The sequence below is a fragment of the Astatotilapia calliptera genome, chromosome 13, assembly GCF_964374335.1.
Source record: "Astatotilapia calliptera chromosome 13, fAstCal68.1, whole genome shotgun sequence".
Lineage (NCBI taxonomy): Eukaryota > Metazoa > Chordata > Actinopteri > Cichliformes > Cichlidae > Astatotilapia > Astatotilapia calliptera.
Window position 1 is genome coordinate 9,472,069 of NC_137434.1, and position 24,041 is coordinate 9,496,109.

The 24,041-nt window shown below is 39.4% G+C and overlaps 1 protein-coding gene across 6 annotated transcripts; it reads right to left on the minus strand.

Moving 5' to 3' along the window:
• Positions 1 to 3,527: 3,527 nt before the first annotated feature.
• klhdc3 (kelch domain containing 3) lies at positions 3,528 to 24,041 on the minus strand. 6 transcript variants are annotated; one of them, XM_026190086.2, is made up of 11 exons: positions 23,901 to 24,041; positions 22,137 to 22,395; positions 20,938 to 21,114; positions 20,608 to 20,723; positions 20,449 to 20,520; positions 18,864 to 19,077; positions 18,496 to 18,582; positions 17,042 to 17,150; positions 7,709 to 7,782; positions 5,968 to 6,046; positions 3,528 to 3,735 (listed from the first exon to the last, which is right to left on the minus strand). In XM_026190086.2, the coding sequence occupies exons 2-11, from the start codon at positions 22,288 to 22,290 to the stop codon at positions 3,669 to 3,671; spliced, it is 1,149 nt and encodes a 382-aa protein (XP_026045871.1). In that variant the 5' UTR covers positions 22,291 to 22,395; positions 23,901 to 24,041; the 3' UTR covers positions 3,528 to 3,668. The 6 variants fall into 6 exon arrangements, with proteins under 6 accessions (XP_026045871.1, XP_026045873.1, XP_080143966.1 ...); XM_026190088.2 differs by having other exon boundaries at positions 22,137 to 22,392; positions 23,901 to 24,037; XM_080287840.1 differs by having other exon boundaries at positions 22,130 to 22,392; positions 23,901 to 23,966.

Here is a 24,041-nt window from a genome sequence, read left to right on the forward strand (position 1 = left end):
GTGGAGGCTTCAAAGTCCTGCTAACTATTAAGTACCATATACAGTAGCTCAAAGGGGAGTTATCAGTCTGTAGAGCAAAGAGGTGGAACCTGGACACACATGGCTCTGCCTTCCAGTGAGTAGAAATGCTCATTATTTAGTGATTAAATCCATTCCTTTGACAAAGGACTGTTGGTGCAGAGAAGTGGTCAGAAACATAAAAGATTGTTTTCTTTCAACAGTAAATTTAAATTCACTTCATCCTGTGATCTCAAAAGACAAAATTGTTCACTCTGCCTGAAACAGGCCCCCAAAAAATCAGTGTCTTGGGTTAACAAAGGTGGTGAGGGCCTTAGAACACGTTTGCATCATGCAGCTTGCCACATGCCAAATACTGGCCTTGAGAGGTAACAAAGTTTAAGCATAAAGAGCACGTTATTATAGTCCTATGACACAATATGTGCAGTGATGTGAAAAAGAAAGTAACCATCTCTTAAGTCTAATATTTGTATGAGGGACGACATTTAAAAACACAGATGCAACATATGTAACTAAAACCTGCTAAAGTCAAAGTTCAAAAATCAACAGGAGCCTTAATTAAGACAGTATGTAGCAGCCAGGTGCCGCTGAAGTGTGAGCACCTCAATAAAAGCAAATGTTTTGTGAGCTCGCTGGTCTGCAGCATTAAAGCAGCACATCAGTGTGAATGTTTTCACAAATGAAAAACATTCAGTTGCCAAGAAATGGACACCTTAGCAAATGTACCCCACGGTCAGATCGGGCAATGCTCAGAAACTAATGTTTTGGCCAACACCAAACACAGCATATCAGCATAAACACCTTATCATGTGCCAAGCGCGGTGGTGGAGGAGCATTTTGGCTTAGTTTTTGGTGAACGGAGGATAATGCGTCATGTTTTGTTGTTCATCGGAGGTTGCATTTACTCAATTTTAAGACCTGCTAAGAACCAAATGGTTTGTTGGGTCCTGATGGGTAAAACCTTAGAATTAAAAGGGTGTACAGTACACCTTTGCCACAGAGCAGTATATGAATGACAACAACTCTGGACACTTTTAGAAATCAATGGATACAAAGAGTAACCACTTTGACTGTCTCAGATTTATTGACACAGTTATAAAGCATATTGCACAGGAAGTCCTGACCAACTTTGCCAGATACAGAGACCCACTTTAAAAAAAAAAAAAAAAAAAATTATATATAAAAACAAATCAGCAACAGGAGCCCACAGTCGTAAAAGGAATCCAAACACACTCCAGATTTTGTTCTGTTTTTAAAACCATGTTGCTTTTAAATTAAACAACTTTTCAAGATATACTTACTGGTATGAAAACTTTTTCTGCATACAATCTCTTTATCATGGTTCTGTCCGCGACACAAAAGATGGTAAAGCAAGCGTAACCACGAGAAGCTTATCACTCATTTGTAAATCCAACTCAAAGTAAAATGACGCTAACCAATTAAACATGTGACGCAAAAATATTTGGGTGGTGGAGCAGGACACTTCATTATGTGGAGGAAAGAGAGTGGCTATTATCTAGGAAAGTTATGCAGGTACTTTTTTTTTTTTTAATCCCACTATGGTGCAATTAATTTTAGGTCCTTACTAAAAATGTCACCCGTAAACTTTACACAAAACAAATGAAAGAAATATCTGAGGAATATCAAGAGTGTGTCAATATGCATGCGTGTGCAGGGGCTAAGAGTGACAGAGTCTCAGTGGCACCACAGGTCTGTAAAGGGGTTAGAGCAACCAAATGCCCCAAACTTTGAAGTCTGTTTAGGCAAACGCAGCATCAACATATCTCCTCTCCGTCAGGTCAAACGTCCCATGGCTATAGTGCACTTATCCAGCTACTTAAATGTTTAAGATTGGGGGTTTTGTTTTTTAAGAACACTGCTTTATATGACACAGTTGTAAATATTTAGGATGTAGGTTATTAAACGCTAATATTTGGGACCCAGAGCCCTGCTGGTTTTTTAAAATGTCGACCAGCTAATCAGAGACTGAAAGCAACAGAACACTTGGTCCCAAGGACCGGCACTTCAAACATCCTCACGAGTGTGTGGCTACACAGCTTCCAATCCCACCTTAGCTCAGGCATTTCCTTCCCAGGACCAGATTAAAGTAAAACCATGGTTAAAATAACTTTATCACCTATGAATTTATGCTCATTAAGTCTGATGTTGTCAACAAAGGCCAAAACCAAAAATATGTATTAAATTTTAATCAAAGATTGTCTGAGACACTACTGTTGTCAAAAAAATAAAATAAAAATCACCCAACCTACAAAATTTATATCTGTGTATCAGTGACAGAACCATCAGAGCCATGTGGGTTTACTGAGCATGCAGTGGAAACAAAGGCCTTGCACAGACACACAGCTTGTTTTGGTCTTTATAGGGAATTTGTTGACAATATATATTAAAAAAAATGAAACGGCCTTGTTCATTCACTAATGTGGGTGAAGCTGTGATTATTTATTTATTTTGTTTTAAATAAAAGCCCATCACCAATCAAGTTTTGAAAAGTCAGATAAAATGTAAAAACCCACAACCTAAATAAATGTCCAATTTGAGAATTTCCAAGTCATTTTCAAGCAGTGTGGCATGTAATCTGTCAACAGCCATTGTGCATTTAAAACATCTGCAATTTTGCCTGTCATTATGCACAAACATAAGAGGGTCACATCGTTAAACTATGGGATTGTCTCTAAAAAGAAACTACACTATGCATATCAGATGATCTCTTCAACAACAAGTAAACTAAATGAGGTGGGCGAGGACCACTAGCTTACACGCACACTTTGCATCAAGATTCCCTTCCACGTTTGGCACTGTAAAACATATTAAAGGGGGGTGGGCAGGTGAACCCTTTAGTGAAACTACAGCATTTCTTGGAAGAACACAAATACCTCCCTGCAAAACACCTCCTTTAGTGATTCAGTGTATGGGAAATCTTAAAGGCCCAATGATGCATGCAGTTCAGGGAGATAGAAGCACTCCACTCTACAAGGCAGACATTTTCATTGGCTGCCTTGCAAATCACCTTGTAGCCACTTAAGTAGGGTACTGACAGAATTACAATGAAGGGAAATGGCAAAGCATTGAAAACCAGCTTATTTTGTAACGATCATATTCCAATATTGTGGTAAAGAATCTTCTCCTTTCATTCAACATGCACCAGCTCTATCTGCCCACGAACCTGATAGTTGCACATGGCTAAGTAAGAGAACGCTGCAAGTGAAATAACCATTTGCATTTGAAACAGAAGGTTCACATTTGTATGAGTGTGACATCTGGATGACAATCCTCAAAGAGGTTAGCTCTCAAAACCTTTGGCTGAAGTTCTTGTCTCTTCCTGTGCTTAACATTAGAAGTCTATGATTATCATAGGCTGATTGAATTTCTAGAGAGGCTAGAAAGAAGAGAAAAAAGGTGAACAGGCATCAACGATTTCCATCTTAAGGGCTAAAATATCCCCAGACAGGGCAAAGCCGGTGGTGTCCAAGGGAGTCTGATACGGGATGTTTTGGTCAGTAAAAGTTTCAACTTGTAGAATGTGTAAAATAAATCGGATCCAGACTATACAAAAACAGTCCTCGATTTAGAAAGATAAAAGCCCAGTGTCCTGAAACAGAGTCTGGGTTCTGCTTCACTTTTAAGCTTCTTCAGCCATGGGAGGAGAAGATGGGCCTACTGATGTTGCTGTTGGTTGTCATGGCTGCCAGTTCCCACCTGACGTTAAAGAAAACAAAAAACAAACAAACAAAAAAGCTTTAGTAATCACCAGCAAACAATTAATTTGATTTTAAAGTGCACCAGTGCAAAACCCAAAGTTATTAGTGCCAAATATGAATAGGCATGATGTTCATGCTGGATTTAATTTTTTGCTTTTAAGCTTCTTTAGCTCACAATTTTATAGTTCAGTTATTAAAATAACTGAAATGGGCAGGTTTGAGCCTTATGCTAAGCTGTCTACAATTTTATATTTGCAGAATCCTTTTATATTTTAAATCAAGTAGTTTATATTTGGACCCCTGACCCCACCTTACCCACGTGAGGGGCTACATCGTGGCCCCCGCTGTAACATGAGCATCAGGAGCAGGAGCTGACAACAGGGTCTAGTGCTGACCTGATGACAGGTCAGAGGTTGAGCTCCAGATTGTTATCACTGGGTCTGGTTTCACACTCACTCCCTATCAAACGGCTTTGTTCGTTTTTTTGTTGTGCACATGTGTGTTTAAGAGGGGAGATTGGCACAGGACCTGGAGATGCCACTGAGGGGCAAAAGGAGTTAACCAAAGTCTTGTGACCCCAACTGAAAACCCTCTAAAAAGGTTAGAAACACAACTGCAAACACCAAAGTGGGGAACATGCAAGGTGGCAGTGACGGTGCAAGAGAAATGAGAGGCTAAGAGGAGTAATTAGTATCAGGTTCCAGGGGGTCCACGTGTAACGAAAATCCCCTTAGTGGAAGTCCTCAATTTTAGACAAACACCTTTCCTAATGATCGCCATTAGCTTGCCCGAATCTATGAATTAAGGTTTTAGGGGAACAGTAATGTACTTTAATTTGCTTTTCTGCAATTTATATATACACATTTTCTGACAGCTAGTCTATTTTAATGCATCTTACCTTTATATGCATTAAACATGGGCTTAAATGCAGCTATTAAAACTTCCCAAACCTGCCATTACAACCTCACAACAAATCAAAGTAGTGCTGTCAAAATTGAGTCTCTTGCTAGTCATGTGTCAAAACAATTTGATATCAGTCAGCAAGACGGGAAAATTATGTGTTATTAATTCAAAATGCTGAGGGGGAAAAAAAAAAAAAGACTTTTTACACACTTGTGTGCCAACTCCTGTGCAGGATATTCAACTAGAAGAACTGCGATAGCATTTCATGCTGTCATGATCTCCATGAGCAGTGTGGTGTAACTATGACGTTCCTATATATCACCAAGTCAAACAGGGTGCACACGGTGGGAGGGGGGAACCAAAAAAAACTTTCAGCAGACGCTACATTTTCTCAAAGGCTCATAAGCTTTATTCATTTAAATTAAACCATTTAGGGTCTTTCATAAGAAACCTTGGAAAGCTCTCTTTCTACACAGTGAGGATTATGGACATTGTCAATCATTTCACCTTGAGTCATCACTAGACTGATAGGTGACTGGGATGCTGGCTGGCTGAACTGGCACAGAAGCTTGTTTCACGGTCAGATTTTTTTTTTTTTTTTTTAAAATAATCAAGCACAACTGTCTAAGCTTCTTTTTTTTTTAATTAATTAATTTTAAGCAATCCTAAACCATTTCAAAACCTTTCAGGTGGACAAGAAGTAATTTAAGTCAAAGCCAACTTTTCACTTGATTAGTTTATGTTGCTACTTTGTAACCACACCTGAAGTTGTTTAATGACTGTTAATCATCTCAAAGATATAAAGTTTTAGCATTAAGATTTTGTTATATTTAATTTCCAAGGACAAAGTAGTGAAATTACTTTTTGTAGTCCACTTTATTGTTAATTTCAGTTCTTTAAAGGCTGAATAGGTACTCTCTGCACACCATGTACTGCATTTGTATTTTGGCCTTTCCTCTACATCACAGGGAAGGATCTTATACAAGCTGTACATGTGATCACAGACAATGAAGCAACTGAAAGCAGCACTATACAAATGGTTCCTGGCTGTCTGACTTCTGTACTCGAACCTTTATGCATTTAGATCTATAATTATGATTTCTACATGCGAGGACCTAAGCCAAGTCAGACAAAAGCCAGAGTAAAACTTGCCACTAGTTAAATGAAGGATAATGAATCATAATTTGCCTCTTTTGAAAAACAACCTAATTAGAGAGAGACTGAGTAGTGGCTACAATGACTGGCATAATAAAAACAGCACGAACAACAATATGTCAGCTCTATGACAAAACAGTGCTAATGTTTGAGAGGAGGATGCTCATCTGACCTGATATCATGTGGGAGTCCCGACTGCTCCAGACTGTACTGAATGACAGCTATTTTGCATAAAGTCTTCAAATTAGGGCCTGAAAAGAGAGTGCAGTGAGTCATAGGATGATCAGTGGCACTAATCATACTCAAGCTATTAATATCAATTTCAGCTGTGGGAATTCAAAGTTGAGCCAGGCAGCTCAGATCTAAAGAATCTGTAGATGGAAGGGTGCAAAAATAATCAATAGCTGGAAAAAATAAAGAAAATAAAGCAAGTGTTCACGTATGAGAACAAGCAGGACATGATGACGTGAGTGTGGAAGTCACTTCAGTACACAAATCATCTTATTAAAAGCCAGATTTCTAATAATACGTACAAACTCCCTCTCATTTACTATCATCGGCAAAGGCTGTTCCACCATATGTTCAGTGATAAACAGTGTGAAGGCACACGTGACTGGCACGAGGAAGCGTAGGCCACGGGGGTTGTCATTGGGTACTGCCAGTCCCATAAGGTCCCTGTGTAAGCCCACCTACACAAACCCTAACTGTGACCTGACAGCATTACAGGCTACCCCAGTGCAGGCAGGATATTGCCATATTTGGTAGTCCAAGAGACGGAAGTGCCGCATTTGACAGCACCGTGCAGGGCCAAGGCCAAGTATACTAGGTCTGGTCAGAAATAAAGCAGTCATTTCATAATTTATTACAGAGAAGGGGAAAAAAAAACCATCCCAAATCTTATTTTAAAAACAATCATTTGTTTAGCTTGCTTTTCTGACATCTTAACAGAAAAGTCAATATAATTCCCTTTTAAGTTATCTGTGGGCTGCCTGACAAACATTTGCTGTACAATTCACAACAGTTATTGACCAGCATTGGCTTCTGTTTGTACTCAAGTCTGAATTTGAGTTTTTGGCCATATGGCAAAGTTTATGCCAGAAAAGATGTTAACTGCAGCAGCTTCAACTGGCAAAAACCGTAGGGCTCTAATTAATGTTGTACTTAATTAACGCATCACAAATCAATCCGAACAGCTGTCTGGCAGAGATGTCCCTGTACACACGAGAGTGGGTAATGAGAAAAAACCCGGGATTTTATGTCCTTAACTCTTCATCATATCTCGTTCACATATGACAAACCGTATTTTGGTTTAATTAATCTATAATTAGCTGAAATAAATGGATGAATATCAGTTGAACAGGTAAAACAGTCTTAATTACAACATCTGCCTTTTTTTTTAACTTTTATTTTGTTGAGCTGCTTTGATATGTATAATATAAAAAAAGTCAAAATATATGTTTGTAGGATTTTTGTTTAAGTAAATGAATAAAATTCACAAACCCTTAGCTCAGCAAGTACTCATAATGGTAAAGACTCTGGAAGCGTGCAGCCAGGCTTGTAAATTTAACTCTTGTAACAGTTAGTGGAGACCACCTACTGTCTTTTTAGCTGCAGAACCTGCACTTTACCAGCCAGTTGCTGCCAACCCCTTTGTTGAGAAGCAGTACAGTGGATTTTGTGAGATAATTCACTATTAAAGCAGCAGGACTGAACTAAAGCAGTAAAATAGATATGACATCTAAACCATGAAGGTGCAGGTTCAGATTATAACACAGTTCATCGATTCTGGTGACTCCTTTGAGATCATCTTAATGTTTTCTTTATGTCATTGAGTCAAAAATTGCTTGGGGGGTGCATTATCTGCAACAACACAGAATCCTAAGAGAGATACCAATAAAGACAAGAGTACTTACTGAAGTCTAAGATATACAGGTCTGAATGATCCATGAGGTTAAATTCATCTCCCATTCCTTGCTCTGGACAGGGGCTGTAAAGAGAAAAGTAATAGGGTTAGAGCGATTCTATAAACTTCCTGTTTTCATGAGCACAGTTCACACAGCTTACAAAGACCGTAAGCATTACTCAACTACTTAATGCAACACACACCATAGAATTCCAGCATTGGACTCTGTTATTTATCTTATTACATGAATCAGTTGGGACCATAATCAGGGAGCCACAGACTATCCTAAATAAGAGCTCTCACACAGCTCTCCTTATCATGCGTTGCATGATTTAGGTCCACAGGAAGTGGAGCAGTCTTGTAAGACAGACTGGCCAATGCTGATAGTCTCCCAGACCTGAGCAGCCATAGATATCACTGCACATCTGTTTCCTGCCACAGTTAAGCACATACACCTGTGACACCTGGTGCACCACAGCTGAACAAGCCCAAACTATATACCTGTTAAACCATTCTTTTAATTACCTTTTCTAGGTAATGTAGCCTGTCAGTTCAGATTTATTCGCACATATAGCAAGGTAGTACATATAGCTTTCCAAATGCATGCTGCACACGACTGCTTTATATTCATAATGTAACAATAAAACTCATCTAGAAGATAAAACTACACTTTACATTTAAATTCACCAAGCCGTTTGCGTTCTATGGAACCATTAAGGAGAAAGTGTAAAATGCAGAAGCCAAGTTTTAAGTGTAAAATCAAGATGCTTTTTGGACCAGCTAGCGATTGGCATGTGTCCAACCAACCCAGACATTACCACAGGAAGAAAAAAATAAATAAAATTGTTGGCAACAGATTTGTTGCAGTTTTTTTGCATTTACGATTTTCATCACTCTCTTCGTCTTTCATTCTTGCCCTGAACCATCCTCTTGCTGATCTCAATGCACCGTCTCGCCACCACCCATCAATCTCTCTCACCCTTTCCTGCTGTCTTCTCCATCGCATCTTCCTTTCGCTCCGTGTTCAGGATGTTGTAAGGGTTTTACGTTGCTAATCTTCCCTAAACAAACACAGCGGTGGCTTAAAGCAGCCACGAGAGATGCAGAGCACGAGCTCCGTCGTCCCAGGGGGCCAGCTGGGGAAGTCATTACGCCCCTTGCCCCCCAGGAGGTGACCCACCCAGGCTTAAAGTGGGAGCCTTTATCAGAATACTCACCCAAGCTCTAACATTACTGTGGTGATTGAAAGGGTACATTTCAATAGTGGTGAGAAACACTCTCTTTAATGTATGACACACATGTGAGTTACCTGAAACTTTAAAACTGCCACCGGAATTAAATTAGCACAAACATCCCTCATGTGATAATTAGTATTGATGATTAATTTTAACCAAACAAATGGCTTTGATATGACTCATTAAATCAGTCTTACAGCCGTTTGTTGTTGTTTTTTCCCCCAAACATCCTAAAAAAACAAAAAAAAAAAACCAAAAAAAAAACCACCATGCTGTTGGGTGGCATTGCCGTATTCAGTGAACAGTTTCCTGTTTTTTTTAAGTGCATCATTCTCAAGTTAAGCCAGCTAACAGCATTTGTTTAACGTAAGAAACAGTATGATATAGAAATATTCAGTGAATTGGGAGTTTTAGATACCACATGTGTGGAATGGACAAATATCAGCAACCTGGCTACACAACAGAAGTAATGAAAAGCAACATCTCTATCTAAAGAGCACCCCGCAGTAGCTGTGAACTACTGTGTAAACCCGTAGGGAGGGCATCGGCCTTGGATGCTGACGCGTGAAAGAGTACAGATAAGGGAATGTTTTAACACGAGCAACCACAGAGATGAAGATTGCATCCACTGGGATATGGCTTCTTTGGATGGTCGTGGATAATGCAAGTCAGGGTGTGAAATTCAGCAGAAAATTAGGGAATGGTAATACTTTATGGGTCACAACAAAGAGAAAGGGCTGAAGCAGACTATGGAGGCAGCGGCAATAATGGCTGTCTGACACACTATTCGGAAACGGGAAAGTCACAGTGTGTGACTTTATGTGGCATCCTGGTGTTTGATGGGCCACTTTGTTACTTGATCAGCAAAGTATCACCATGTGTGAAAGTGCTCCTCCCCCTACAGCATAGTGGTTCCCAGTCTGAATGAGGCCTGAGTGATGCCGCCCCCCCACTAAAACAACACTGAGTGCTATTTCAAACAACACTCAATGAGGGCGTCTAATCACCTAATTGCCGGTCCTCTCTAGCAAGGCACTACCTGCTCCACTTCATTATCTTACACACCAAGGTTTCAAAAGTGTAGAACAAAGAGTTGAGCTACAGTTCTAAAACTAATGAAGAGACACCAAAGAGCCGAGGACTATTTCAAAGTGTCGAAGAAGTTAATTGCCCACAATTTTTGCAACTTACTTTCAGAACCAACACTGAAAACGAAGTGGCAAAGAAAAGATTTGGATCTGATAGAAATTCTATTAATGACACCTCTGCTATCTCAAAACAAATAGAGTCAACAATATACCTGGAACCTGACCTGTCGTAAGCATGTTTTAAGTGGCTTCATTGGGCATATCCTCATTCTTGGGAATGATATGATCTGCATCCCTTTCCTTTCTCCACTTCCTATTGAACTTTGGTCCATCAGAACCATCTAATTCACAGGAACTCATCATCCACTACAACTTCCTGTAGAGGACTTTATCAGGAGAGCCAGACTTACACATTATTGCTGAAACACCTTGACTGAAAACACATGAAAGCAGCGAGAACAGTTTGTGATGCGCTTTCAACATTTTAAAATTACTTCTGATATGATGGGCAACCCAGGTCCTCACTGGTGGGTTATATTTGTTTAAAAAAAAAAAAAAAGCTTTAACTGTTACTGTCATTCAGACAACAGTACAAGCTAAAAATTATTAAAATTCAATACATTAAGAGTATAGGCAATGCTTGGTCATGTCTATTAACCTTACCCAAGGTAAAAAGCAAAAGCATTTAAAATGTAATGAAACAATCTATATAGACATTATCCAATAGGAATTTAAAGGATTGTTAAGATTCCAGCAAGAGTTTGTAATGGTCTTGGTTATCACTGCTCAATAGATTTCTATTCAATGCTTTTGGCTTAATCTCTGCTGTCTCAACTCGTCTTACCCAGCTATCTGTGCCCCCTCCTGGGCAGTGGCTGGACAGTGGATTAAGACATAGAGCTGCCCAGACCTATACCCCATGCAGAGGGTGAGATACAACCTGTAGCTGGCTCCCAGTGAGACAAATAACTGACTTTAGATTAGAAAGAAGAGATGCCAACCCCTAATGAAGCATGCAACTCAAATTTCAGTCTCTCTAGATAAAATATAATTGCACTTAGTGATAATACTTAAAGGCACTGCAAAGTCAGAGTGGTTAGTAATTTGGTCCCTTGGTCCCAGGACAGGTTCTTATCAACCTAGCTACCTAGCAAAATTAGGGTGATTTAAAAAAAAAAAAAAAAAAAAGCATTTCTCACAGCTCTCAACATAACTGGTTCTCAAAGGGTTTGTCAAATGTTTAACTGCCAGATTCATTTTGGAAAAATAGGTTATTTGGTTGATTTTGATACACTGCCATTTACATACTAATAAACACAGTTCTCATAGATCATTATAACATGTATTAGCTCACTGGTTAACTTTCCATCAGTGCACTGCTTGAGCAATTAGTTCTTATAGTACTGCTATAAGAGTACTCCATTTTCCAGAAATATCAATTTTAACGTAAAGCAGCACTGTTTAAAACACGACTTGCTGATTAAAACATCAGACATTATCCTGTTACACAAGTTGACTGGTGGGCTTTTCTTGTAATTTACTACTTAAACAGCTTCAGCACAAACTCCAGACAATGTAAGAAGGATCACAGTCCAGAGTTGTCTTTTCCCCTCACATGTAGCACATGGCAGACCTGCCCGAGTAGTGTGTGCAGGAGGCAAGTAACACTTGTCGAGTGAATTCCCTGGCCTCCTCCCAGCACCACTCTCACATGAGTGTAAATCCGTGTTGTCAAACAGACATTGTACTAGGCTGCAGAGACTTACACAGAGCATTTAAATTTCAGATGCAGACATACGTGCAAGCTCATCTTCTAATGTCTAAATTTAAGGTATGTTGTGCATGCGTGAAATCTGCTAGTCTTACGTTATTCTACTAATCCAAAAAGCACAGAGGTGTTTTAGTTGTAATGACAGCACTAACTCAAAAATACTACTATTTAGAAATGTCTACTGACATGGACAACAGCATCACAATGCATCATCTGTGTAAGGCTGTTTATTTGAGCTGCTGTGCAACACTCAACCCCTACGACACCATAATGTATACAGACCGTTAGCAGGTTAAGGAGGGTTAAGATACAGATGAAATACTATCATGAGCTTGTCTTTGAAGAGTAAATCACAGTGTAGCTGAGCTCCCCCAAGGTCTTGTCCTGCCACGCGCGGTATGCCCCATATCCTGATGGGGTCACCTTCGCTGTTTGACAGGTTTTGTCTCAGGAATACTAAACACACACAGACAAATAATAAAGGAAAACTCTGCAGGGTACCCTTTGACACCAAAGGCCAAAAGACAACATGTGTGGTATCAAAATCTGTTGTGCTGACAGGCGTGCATCTATAGAGTCGATTTCCACTCTGGCAGATCTAAGATATTGAGTTGGCATTGTAGCAAGCCTAATGAAGCTAAAAATATTAAAGTTTCAAGCAGAGTTTTTTAGTTTTGGTACAATACCCGGCAAGAGAGGACTATCATTTCTCAGACCCATGCTGTGTTGAGTCTAACATTTAGACAGGCAGGTTCCAGGGTGATAACAAGTCACGTTTTAACCAGATGTCTATTGTAACAGCTGCCACTTCAGCTATTGATAAAGGCGCAATTCAGCCGTGTCCGAGATATAGAGGCACCAGGCTTCTGACCTTCCTGGACTACTAAACAAAAACCCCTGGACTTCTCTGGCTCAGCAAATTGCAGTTTTATAATGAGCTGTTAAATTCCACACAGATTAAATATCCCAGTGAGATTTTGGTAGCTTAAACTAGAGGTTTGGAGCTGGAATGTTTTGGCTACCAGCAAGATTACCTGCTATGTGGTCTCCCGCTTGCTAATTACGTAAAGCAGCAATTCACTCTCAGTGGAGATCAGACGACTCCAATCTGTTTGAGTTTTAGAATCAAGTAATTCAAACCCAGAGTCTTATATTTAGAGCTTTCAACCCACTCATCCAGTGCAATGACTCGACAGAAGCCAGAAATATTAAAAATGTTTGTTTTTTTCCATCCTAATGTTAGAAATGGCGTCAGCATGCTTTCCATCTTTACTAAATGTACTAAGTGACTCTGCATATTTCCAAAATGGAACAAATGTGTTAAGGTTGGCACAGCAGAGTGTGTGTACCACGCTGACGTAAGCCCAACAAGAGCTGTGACTCACTAAGTCATGTGAAGACATCCAGACAAATGCAAACACCACCAGAAAAGGCACTAAGTGTCCAAATACATAAGTCAGTAGAATATCTAAGCACTGACATTCAGATGCAAATAAGTAAATTAATGGGAAAATTAGATTTTGAAGGCCTTAAAATATCCCAGGTTGCTCAATATCACCCAATTGTGGAGACACGACCAGCAGTTTCAAGACAGGAGTTGCATGATTCTCCTTAATCAACAAAAAAGTTCATTTAATGAAGGAGTTATTTTTGAAGAAAAACATACACCTCACTTTCATCTTATTAGATATCATCTTGACACTGGTATTATTTTTTTTATTAACTATTTGAGTTGCACTCACACTATATTTATCATCATGTATTTGATTTGTAAATGTAAATACAGATTATAAGTAGGTTTCTGTAATCTCTGAAATATGTAAGAGTCAGATGTATTACCTGCTCTTACTTATGCACAGTAATATCATCCTAGGTGTATGAAAACTATACCTGCTTTTGAAAAAACTAATTATCAGCAGTATACACAAAAAGGTGCTGAAGGACTAAAAAAGGCGCAAAGGACAACAAGGATCAAGCAATTACAAAAAGCCTTCAATCACAGATTAACATTTAAACACACAGATAATTTAAGTCTGTCATCATTCAAAGATGAATGAATGCCGTCATGGTAAAAATACATTCCCTAAAAGCATTGTTGGAATGAATGCACATCAGGTCCAAGTAGTTCAGAGGCCTGTGCCAGATTTCCCTTCATAGATTCCGAGCTGTCTGTTCCCAGCATGCCAAGCTGTCATGTCCTTGTTCACTTCCTGCCCCTCATAGGATGCCCTGTTCCCAGGCTTGAAATGCTTCCTGATTTAGCTCAACCTGGGTTTGTCGTAAGAAATTAAACACACAGTGAGAAGAGAGCCAACAATGACAACATGAGCACTGTGTGGCTCTGCCTTCATACGCAACTCAACTTGAGCTGCGCTTCATTCCTCGGGGAACAAAAAAAAAGAAAAGAAAAAAAAGAAAAGAAAAAAGCAAGAAATAAAAAAGAAAACAAAATTTACAGGGTTTAACTATTCATTGCTTGTATGCATAGGTGAAGGTCGGTACAGGTGGAGTTGGTCATGCACGGGTCGTCCTTCGTGGGGCAGTGAGCAGAACTCAGTAAATGAGTGTAGCAGAGGCACTGGGGGTATATCAAATTGCACTCTGTGAGAAAGAATGCTCCCTAAGGTCATAAATCAGAGATGGGGCAGACTTTCGCACCTTTCTGCAGCTCAGCAGTCCTGTTTACACCGACGCAAGTGGTACTCAACACATTGCCACTAATGCCCAGCCCGTCTTTCACACACAGTCTGCTCATTTACCTTCAAAGTGAAAGCATGTATGAAAATAGAGGTATCTTCCACTTAAAAAGGATTATCTGAATCCAAATTTAACAGCACCAAATTAGAGTAAACCAGGCTTGTTGACTTCAAATCTTACTTACACTTGGAATTTCTAAGCTAACAGCAGTGTGTCTCATTCAGCTGTTCCTACATTTTATTTTACGAATGCATTTTAGCATATTGCAAGACGACTGAAGCACAACCCTTTGGAAAGCAGAGCAGTCATGCTTGAACTAATGGTTTAACAGTCCTTCACTAAAGTGATAAATTATTCTGAACAAATTCCTGCAGGTAAAATAAACTGGGAATAAATATCAGAGGGGTTCTGTTTAAGATCAGTCTGAAAGGACAACCAACTCAGGAAAACAACATTTGGACTATAAATTTCAACACAATTTCCTCAGAAGATCTACTGAAATGAGGAGCCCCACAACAAACACAAGCAAGGTGTCCAGCAAATAATTCATGGCAGCCTGTGCAAGCATTCGTCAACTGCATTGAGACAGACACTAATAACTTTCTAGCCCTGTTAACAGCCCTCATGTTGTTAGGCCGTGCAAAAATAAACACAAGAGGTGCTGGTTTTAAAGGGACTGTTCAAACGTAATTAGTTAATGAAACTGGATCAGGCTAGTCTTTATCAATGCAAGTCAAGACAAAGCCTAAACACTGTTCAAATCTTAAAATTACAACTTTATTAGTCAAAAGACGAAAAAGAATTTAGGTCTGCTTGGATGGTGTTTGTGTGCAAATGCTTATGGGAGTTCCTGCGTGTAAGAAGCTTAAGTGTGCTCTAAAATAACAAAAACAAAATAATGAGCAATGCTGGCCAAGAGAACCTGTGTGGCCAACTTACTTGGAGCCTGTGAGGATCATGCTCCAATTTTTACAGTAACAGAAAACCCCTCTCCAGACTTTGAACACAGCAACTACCAAGCACATAATAGACAAAGCAGTTTTTCTCTAAAGATAGATTCATGAATATGTTAACCTCTGTGCCCTTGGGCTTTTAAACAGGATGTCAGAGATATTATGTAGTGTTTGATTTCTTCCTCTGCACCCTTCATCAGCTCAGTGACACTCCCTTTTCCAGCCCTATCTGCTCAGAACAGGAAATCATGACTCCATTCTGGACTAATCCCAGTGAGTACCTAAACAAAGGATAACCTTCAAAAATTAAGACTCCTCCCGAGCTTGTCATTTTCATTATAAGCTTCTCAGTACTACATGAATATCTAATGATTACAAATTTAGAGAGACAACTCTTCTGTATTATGCTTTTGCATATTATTTGAAATGTGTGTCACACGTACGCGTTTTGGGGTGTGATGCACAGCACAATGTGGTAGCAAGTGAAGCTTTACAAAACACATCCAGCAACAGTCAGTGGCTCAAAAACTACAGGGCACGTAGACGTAGAGGGTCTGAAAGTAGCCTTATCCACAGCCTTGTGATCCTACCATCAGGTTATCCCAGTGGAGTTCTCCTGATAACAGGGTCTTGCTGATAACAGTACCCCAGGACATGGACTACCCTGAACGATGCTGTAAGCTACCTCATTACTCCAGCGGCTACTGGCCTATCACAAGAACGTCACCACCTCAGCGGCACCTAACCAGCTACGAAGCCCCTGGTTATCACTACTGTAGACAGCAATCTACAGGATCCAGACTGTGTTTGGCATATTGAAAAGAGAAGACTGTTGTCTGTCCTGAAATGGTCAGATGCACAAAAAGTTGCCACCCCCTCCACCCACCTAAAGACAATCACTGAAAAAACTGAGTGCAAAAAGCCCATATTTAGTGTTTTTTATGAGAGCTGTGAAGGCAAGGACACAAAAGAACACTTAAGCAGTCATCTTTAGTGCAATGAGGAGCCATTGTGATTTTTCCTGAAAGAACAACTGAAATTTGAGCGACTGAAGTCCATCCATGCTTAATTTCATGTCCTTTGGTGCATTTTCTGAAATGAACCTGAGAAGTAGAGGTAAGACATGTATTTTTTTTTTTTTTTTAGACTCTAATTGCCTGGAAACCTTCACCAGCGCAGATGGTGTACACATCATTATTAAGGACTTCTCAGGTGCTAGGCTACCGGACCAGATTTTTGTCTTTTTGTGAACTCAGAGTTTATCAGGTGAACCCAGGTAAACTGATTATGTTTTTTTTTTGGGGGGGGGGGGATTTTTTGTAAATGTTCAAAATCTTAACATCGATACAAAGTTTCCATCATATTGACTCTGACATCCATGTGTCTATTACATTGTGTCATTACATGAACGTCTGGGCAAACTTTGATAACATGCATTTCTTTCTGAATTAGGGAATGAGTTAATGAGTACAGCACACACAAAATGTTTGGCAGAGATGTAAATATACAAATGATTGACAAATGATGACAATTTAATTGAAAAATAAATAAATATTTGAAGTTCAAATCTAGGTCAAGTACTAATATTTTGTGCCTCACCTGGTTCCTCCAAAGAGGATGATTCGATCTCCAACCATACAACAGCACTGACGCCTCCGAGGGCATGGGCCTTTCCCTTTAGGTTCAACTTTCTTCCATGTGAAGTTTTCTAGTGTGTACACACAAGGCAAAAATAATTTTGATTATATTAAAAGTTATATTTTATATAAAAAGGATAAAAAGAATGGGCATAGATACAATGAGAGATTTCTTTGGAAATGTATCTGCAGCACAATAAATCTAAACTACAACAGGGTTACGTCATACCAGCTAAACTAGAAGAGTTTCTCACTATGCCTGCTGTTTATTCAGCTTCCTAAAAATATTAAACCGCAAGGCTCTAAGATAAAGGAATATTTATAAAGAAATAAAAATAAAAAGAGACAGGGGGGGTTAACCTTCAACACAAAATCTTACATTTCAAAAATAGAAACAAGTCCTCTATGAAGTGCATGCAACGTAAGCGACGATGTTGAAGCTCACTCACTTGTTCCATATAAGGATGAACTGTCTCAGACCCAAACAGCATCACTGCATCTCTATAGCAACAGGCCATTCAGACCCTTAGATAATTATGACTAAAATTAAAGTGCTGCCACCTAGCGAACTGCAGAGCACATTTAGATGGCAACTGAAGAAATCAGCTTTAAATAGCACAGGCACATAAGATCATATCCACTACAAAAAAAGACCAAATTCTCAAATAAACTAGAGAAGAGTTTAGAAAACAGCTATGGCTGTCCTTGTCCAAATTCCCTGCCAATGTTTACCAACACATCGCTACATTAATGATCTACTTTTAATATGATTCAACACCATGTGCAACTGCTGTCACAATGGTTTTCTCTAGTTACAACTAGAAATGGCAGTTGGGAGACAATTAAACATAAATTAATTAAAATAATGGACTTTTAGCTAGTGCCTGGTATTACCTTTGTCATTTATTTCCTGACACAAAGATAGTATCAGATAATATAGTGCTATCTAACACCATTTAGGACACAACGAGTTTACCACAGGTGTGTTGCTTCATCAGTGACTATGTTTAGCATGTAACAAGAGCCTGAGGCTTTCTTCCAGAAAACCTCCTAAACCAATTTGAAATGCAATCAGGTAACATTCATCAGCAACTGAATGGGCTGTCATTCCAGCATCTGTGTTGCAAAACATGAAACACAGAAAGCAACTTTGTGGTGAAAAAGGAAGCAGCCAATCACCATTACGCAAATGTCAATTATGCAGCGGAGGAGGACCGGTTATTTATGCATGAAGAAATGAGAAAAGTAGGTCAACACAAGCTAGTCCTGCACTTCTTGTATTGAGGTAAATAGTCAGGGTGGAATTTAAAGAACTCTTTAAAAAATAAAGCTACCAGGAATTAAACCTTCTAGTAGCAGTGCTCTACAGCAACAGGACAGGTTTTCCAAATCTAAATGATGTAAATATAGACTTACCTGGATTGAATTTCCAAAGGTCGTTGAAGTGTCGTTCCATATGAGAATTGTATCCTCCAAATATGTACAGCTCTCCATTGTAGGAAACTTCAAAAATAAATAAAAAGTCCAGATTAATGATATTTGAAGTATACTATAAGGAACCACTTGACCCAGATAAAGTACCTTGATTTGTTTAATCGAATAACGTTGGCAGATTATATTTGACAACACTGTTCTCACAACACTAATCCAACACATAGATGCATATAAAAGATTAGCACCTAGCCTGTAAATATATTGGAACAAACAGAACTCAAATTAAAAGAATTTAATCAGATACTGGTCTAATAACACAGTCGATTTTATGCGTGTATTTTGTGCCTTACAGGCTGAATGACTTCTGCGTCCCTCTGGTAGTGGCTGTGTTGAAGGGGTGGTCAGCCAGCAGTTAGTCTTTGTGTCAAATACTCTGATCTTGTTGCAGTAGACCTCATTGTTGGAGTGGAAGGGACCAAGACGATCTGCTCTTCCTCCAAACACAAACATTTTTGTCCCAATGATGGTAGCCGAGTGGAAGTCTCTCCAGCGTGCTGGAGTTCCCTGCAGAGCAAAGACAACACACGATGTTACTGTTAAACTCTTCCACACTCAAAGTTTTAGTGAAGAGAGAGCAGAGCAGTCTACTCAGACACTGAAGTTATAGCTATTGAGAACATTTTTGGTAAAACTTAATTTACTGTCTTTATTAAATCTAAAATTTCATCAAGTTATGTTGATCATAAGCCTTGGTATGGAATTCGTCTTCCTAAAATATTCCAGATCTTATTCCCTGGGATAAGAAAAAAATCCTAATATTCAAAACTAAACCATTACATGTCAGAAACAATTCTTACGTTCAATATAACGGACAGTGTTGAAGCTCATTCGTTCCATATAAATGATCAACCATCTCAGGCATTTCGCCCAGGAAAAAAAAACAGTAATTTCAGGTAAACACTGCCATCTAGTGGATCAGTTTTCCAACTACAAAACCACAGTGAATCCCAAACCTCCCCCAGGCACCACCATCCCTTTTCAAAGGGATAGTGGTGTCCAGTCAGCCCAGTCATTGGGATAGTGTAAACAATTTAACTGGAGCAAGACACAGAATCATAATCAAGATATATGAACTTTACCAGAAATATGACTGAAACAGGACCTGCTCTCACATACTGCAACCAACTCTAACAGAGGCAAACCTCGACTCACTTTACATGTCACTGCCCTGTAGTCATGCCAAAGTCTTTCACAAGCCTTCCTTTCAGGAATGTGCTGCCAATGTCTAACCATGAACTTTATGCAGACAGGGGGGCTTTGTAAATCGTTAACATGGTTGAAAGAATACCAGAACCAATACTGAAAAGTGAGTTTTACACATGCAAATGTAAAAATACAAACGCTAAATGATCCCAAAGTTCAAAGGGGGAAAAAAGCAAGTGAGTAACAGCACAGAAGTTTTCATTTTCCTAAAGAGGAATGCAATCCTAAGTATTATTCAGTCACATGCACCGCTAAATCTCCTTACTGACAACATGGCTGTAACTAAAACTGAATGGATTGACTTAATCCACAGTAACTCCGTCATATGATGACTAAAATATACTTTACAAGCGTTTAATCACATGAGCATGTTGACTGCATAAACAAAAATAGTATTTGCTAAAAGGAGACTGTATATAATCCAGTGTGAGGCTTTTTGAACTTTCCTAGCAGGAAGCTGCTTTGAAATTCCATACTGCGCTGCTTTTATAACATGCCAATACACCAACAGATAAGTTATGTTGCTGATGTTCAGCTGTGTCATCTTTGTTTTTTATGAGAGGGTTTCCTGTTTGTTTGTTAGGAGAATTATTTTGAATGCTCAATACAGAAAAACTGTCAAGGAATAACCAGCAACGGTTGAAAAGCAACAGCTAGCGACTTTTAACTCACTCTGGCATTAATTAGTGCCCAAACCATGGTAGTGGTATCCAGTTTGTGGATGTCATTGGAGAAACAGTCAGCCTAAAATAAATAAATAAAAAAAGATTCATTTTTAATGTTCACAGAGAAAGTTTGTGTAAGCAAAAATAAATCAAAAATCAAACTCACCAGCTGCTCATATCCTCCAAATATATACATTGCCTTTCCCAGGACACAGGCAGAGTGGCCGTCCCTCGCCCCTGGAACAGTCCCTGAAGTCCTGGGTGTGTACCATCTGTGAGTATCTGTGAAGCAGTCGCAGTTGTTCAATATTGAGATCAGAGCACTTGCGTTACATGCAATGGAAAACTATCACACGCATGCAGGTGCTACAGCTTTCTTAATATAAAACAGTTCCTCTACTTTTTGTTGTCACAATTTTAACTTCAAACAGGTTCATCTCAAAGGAAATACACCCTGAAACTCTCAGCAGCACGAGTTAGACGAGGGTCTACTTACTGACATCAAAAGCATAGAGCACATTGCAGGCCCCCTCTGTGTCGTTACGCCCGCCCCAGAGGTAGATAGTATCATCCAGCAGCACAGCTGTGTGGCCATAACGCATATATGGCACTTCACGGGCACATTCAAGTCCTGTAATCCTCACTGGAGGCAGCTTCATCCAGCGCAATGACACTAAAAAACACAAAAAGTAAACATTTTCCTTTATTAAAAAAATAAAATATAAAAACTTAATGAAACAACATTTTTTTAAAAATTCAATTAAAAACAAACACACACAAAAAAAATGCTGCCTGACAAATTTTACTTGATACTTACTGCGTTACAAAGGAAGTTCTACAAATTCAGTTATTCGCATATTTTTTTTTTTTTTTAAATGGATATTAGGTTGGTAGTCAGTAATTTATTTTATTATCTTTCTTGCTCTGAGAGCTAAAAAATGTAAAATTTGTTAACGTGCCTACAACTCTCTCACAGTGAGTTTTCAGTACAGTTCACATCACTTTAATAATAAAAAGTACCATCAAGAAAAGAAAAAAAATTTGAATCAGTCTTTGCAGTAAATGGGCCAATGGGGGAAGGAGGACAAAGCAAGATGGCAGGAAACTGTAGTTAAAGAGGTCCCATTTCCATTACACTCAAAGCATTAGTTCCACAGATCTTTTCATGATACACCAATAGCAGGTAGGCTCTATCTACTTTGGGAAGTCGTAAAACCCTAAAGCAGGTGGCTGACCACACAATGGGGAAAAACCATGCAAAATGAGTTAAGGGTGTTTCTCTTAACCCATTTAAAGAAAACAGCTGTGCTTGTCTGATAGCAACTGAAAAACAACAACTGGAAAAAAAAAATTGTTGCAAACCGCTACGAAAAGCTGGGGTTTAACTGCCAACCTGAGTGAGTTTTCAGTAAAGTTGTGCACATTCAACAAATTACAACAGTTTAACCTTTCTCAATACACTTGGGGGGGGGGGGGGGGGGGGAAGAAGTGCTGTCCTGCCTGTCAAATAGATTTTTTTCCCCACCCATTTAAGATACAAAAAAAAGTGAATGAATCAATTTTACATAAACACCAATATAGTCTTTTTCCAGAATATCCTTTAATTTATATATTTTTTTAACTTAAACACTTTTACAAATGAAACAATTGATCTCCACACACACACACACACACACACACACACTTACCACATACCTGTGTTGAAGACGTGCACATCAATCTGACGAAGTGTCTCATAGTCCTCCCCGGAGCAGTAGCCTCCAAAGGAGTACACCTTGTGACCCACTGCCACAGCAGCATGGTTGACTCTCCGTGGCCCTCCTTCTAGGTGCACAGTCCAGCGCAACATTCCCCACTTCTGTGACTGTGAGCGCTTAGACCATCACTCTGATGCTCCCATCAAACCAAGGCCATTAAAACCTGTGACCACAACAAGGGTAGTAGCAGCACTCTGCTAAAGAGAACAACAGGGTAAGTTGTGAGGGGGCAATCAAGGACAACAAAGGGTAACTGTTGTTCCCTTGGGCTAACGTCAGCTCTGCTGTTGCTGACAGGTACAAGCCTCTGTATCTATGCTTGCAGGGTATTTTAAGAGGTGATTAGACCTACACTTACCACGCCTTTCTATTCACTCTTCACTTTGTACCCACCCACTGCACTACAATGAGTTTAAAGTCAGAGTAAACATGTGCCTCCTTTAGGCAGTACTATAGGAACACAAAACACTGCCACACTACTCAAGGAGATTGCTCAATCTATACACAGTATTGAAATCCTGCCAATTTAATATTTGTGAGTGTTTCTATTGTTTTTTTCTTAAAAACAAATACAACCATAATTTGCCTATTTTATCCATAATGATTGACAAAACTGAAATACACCTGCAGCTCTTAGCTCAATGGGAAATTAAACATTTCCAAAGCGACATTTTCAGCTCTGAACAGTGAAATTAAGTGACATAAAACACTACTTGTTAAACACAAGTAACTCTGCCTCTCCCCTTGCTTATTCTGTCCCTGTGACACACTTTACCACTGACCTCCAACCTTTGTTTACCGTTAAAAATAAAAAACCCCTAGAGCACCATTTAACATAGACCTATTTTAAGCCCTCATATCTATGAGGAGCAACAGAAGCACAAATCTAGTCACCAGGCATGTGAACCTTAACTGGAGCCAATATTTTCGATGATTGCACTATGTGCACTATGGGTAAATTGACACCCCAACATGCAAATACAGTTAAACCGTTTAACCTTTCCCAGGTTATTCAAAGTTAGCAGTATAAATGCACACAGTTTCCTTTATACATACTTAATACTCATCTCGAATAATTTGCTATACAATTAGACAACATGAACATTTTTGCAAGAGCCGAGCTGAGTAGAAAGCACCTTCTATCCCCCTGTCCTATTGAACAGTGCACTGTTGACATCAGATGACTAACAACGGTGCTTCAAAGTGCACAGCGGCTATCAAGTAAATAAGACTCGTTTGTAAATGGGTGCATACTTCTGCACAGATCTCGACTGACTGAAGCACAAACTGTTGACAGATGAAGCTAATCTAAAGCTGGTGACATTGAGCTGTAACAGTTATAACCAGTGGACGCCTCACACACTAGCTAGCTTTGCTCTTTAGCTAACGTTAACAGGCATAACAACAACCTTTTGTGGCGCACTGGCTAGCCGCCGCGGTCGCTTATCTCTCAACATCATCACCACAGTAACGAATATGGTGCTACTGCAAACAGCTGTTTGACAGCCAAGGTGCTAGGCTTTGAGGGGCTAGGCTAAAGCTAAACAGTCGAAGCTAACTATTTAGCTGTTAGCAAGCTAACGTAAACTCTAAACAAACGACAGACAACTTGTAACACAAAGACATTCACTCCCAGCTTTGGCAAAGTTACGAGTTAGTCAAGTGAAACAGAATAACATTCATATATGTTCAATTTTTCTACCTTCGAGCCGGTTGTGGTTGACAGGCAGCCAGGCAGGGCTATCCCCCGAGAGCCTCTACCAAGCGTGATGGAATGAGAAATTACCGCGAGCACCCCCTGTCGGCTGTTTTATACTTGGGGAAAACACGCACGTGAGTCTTT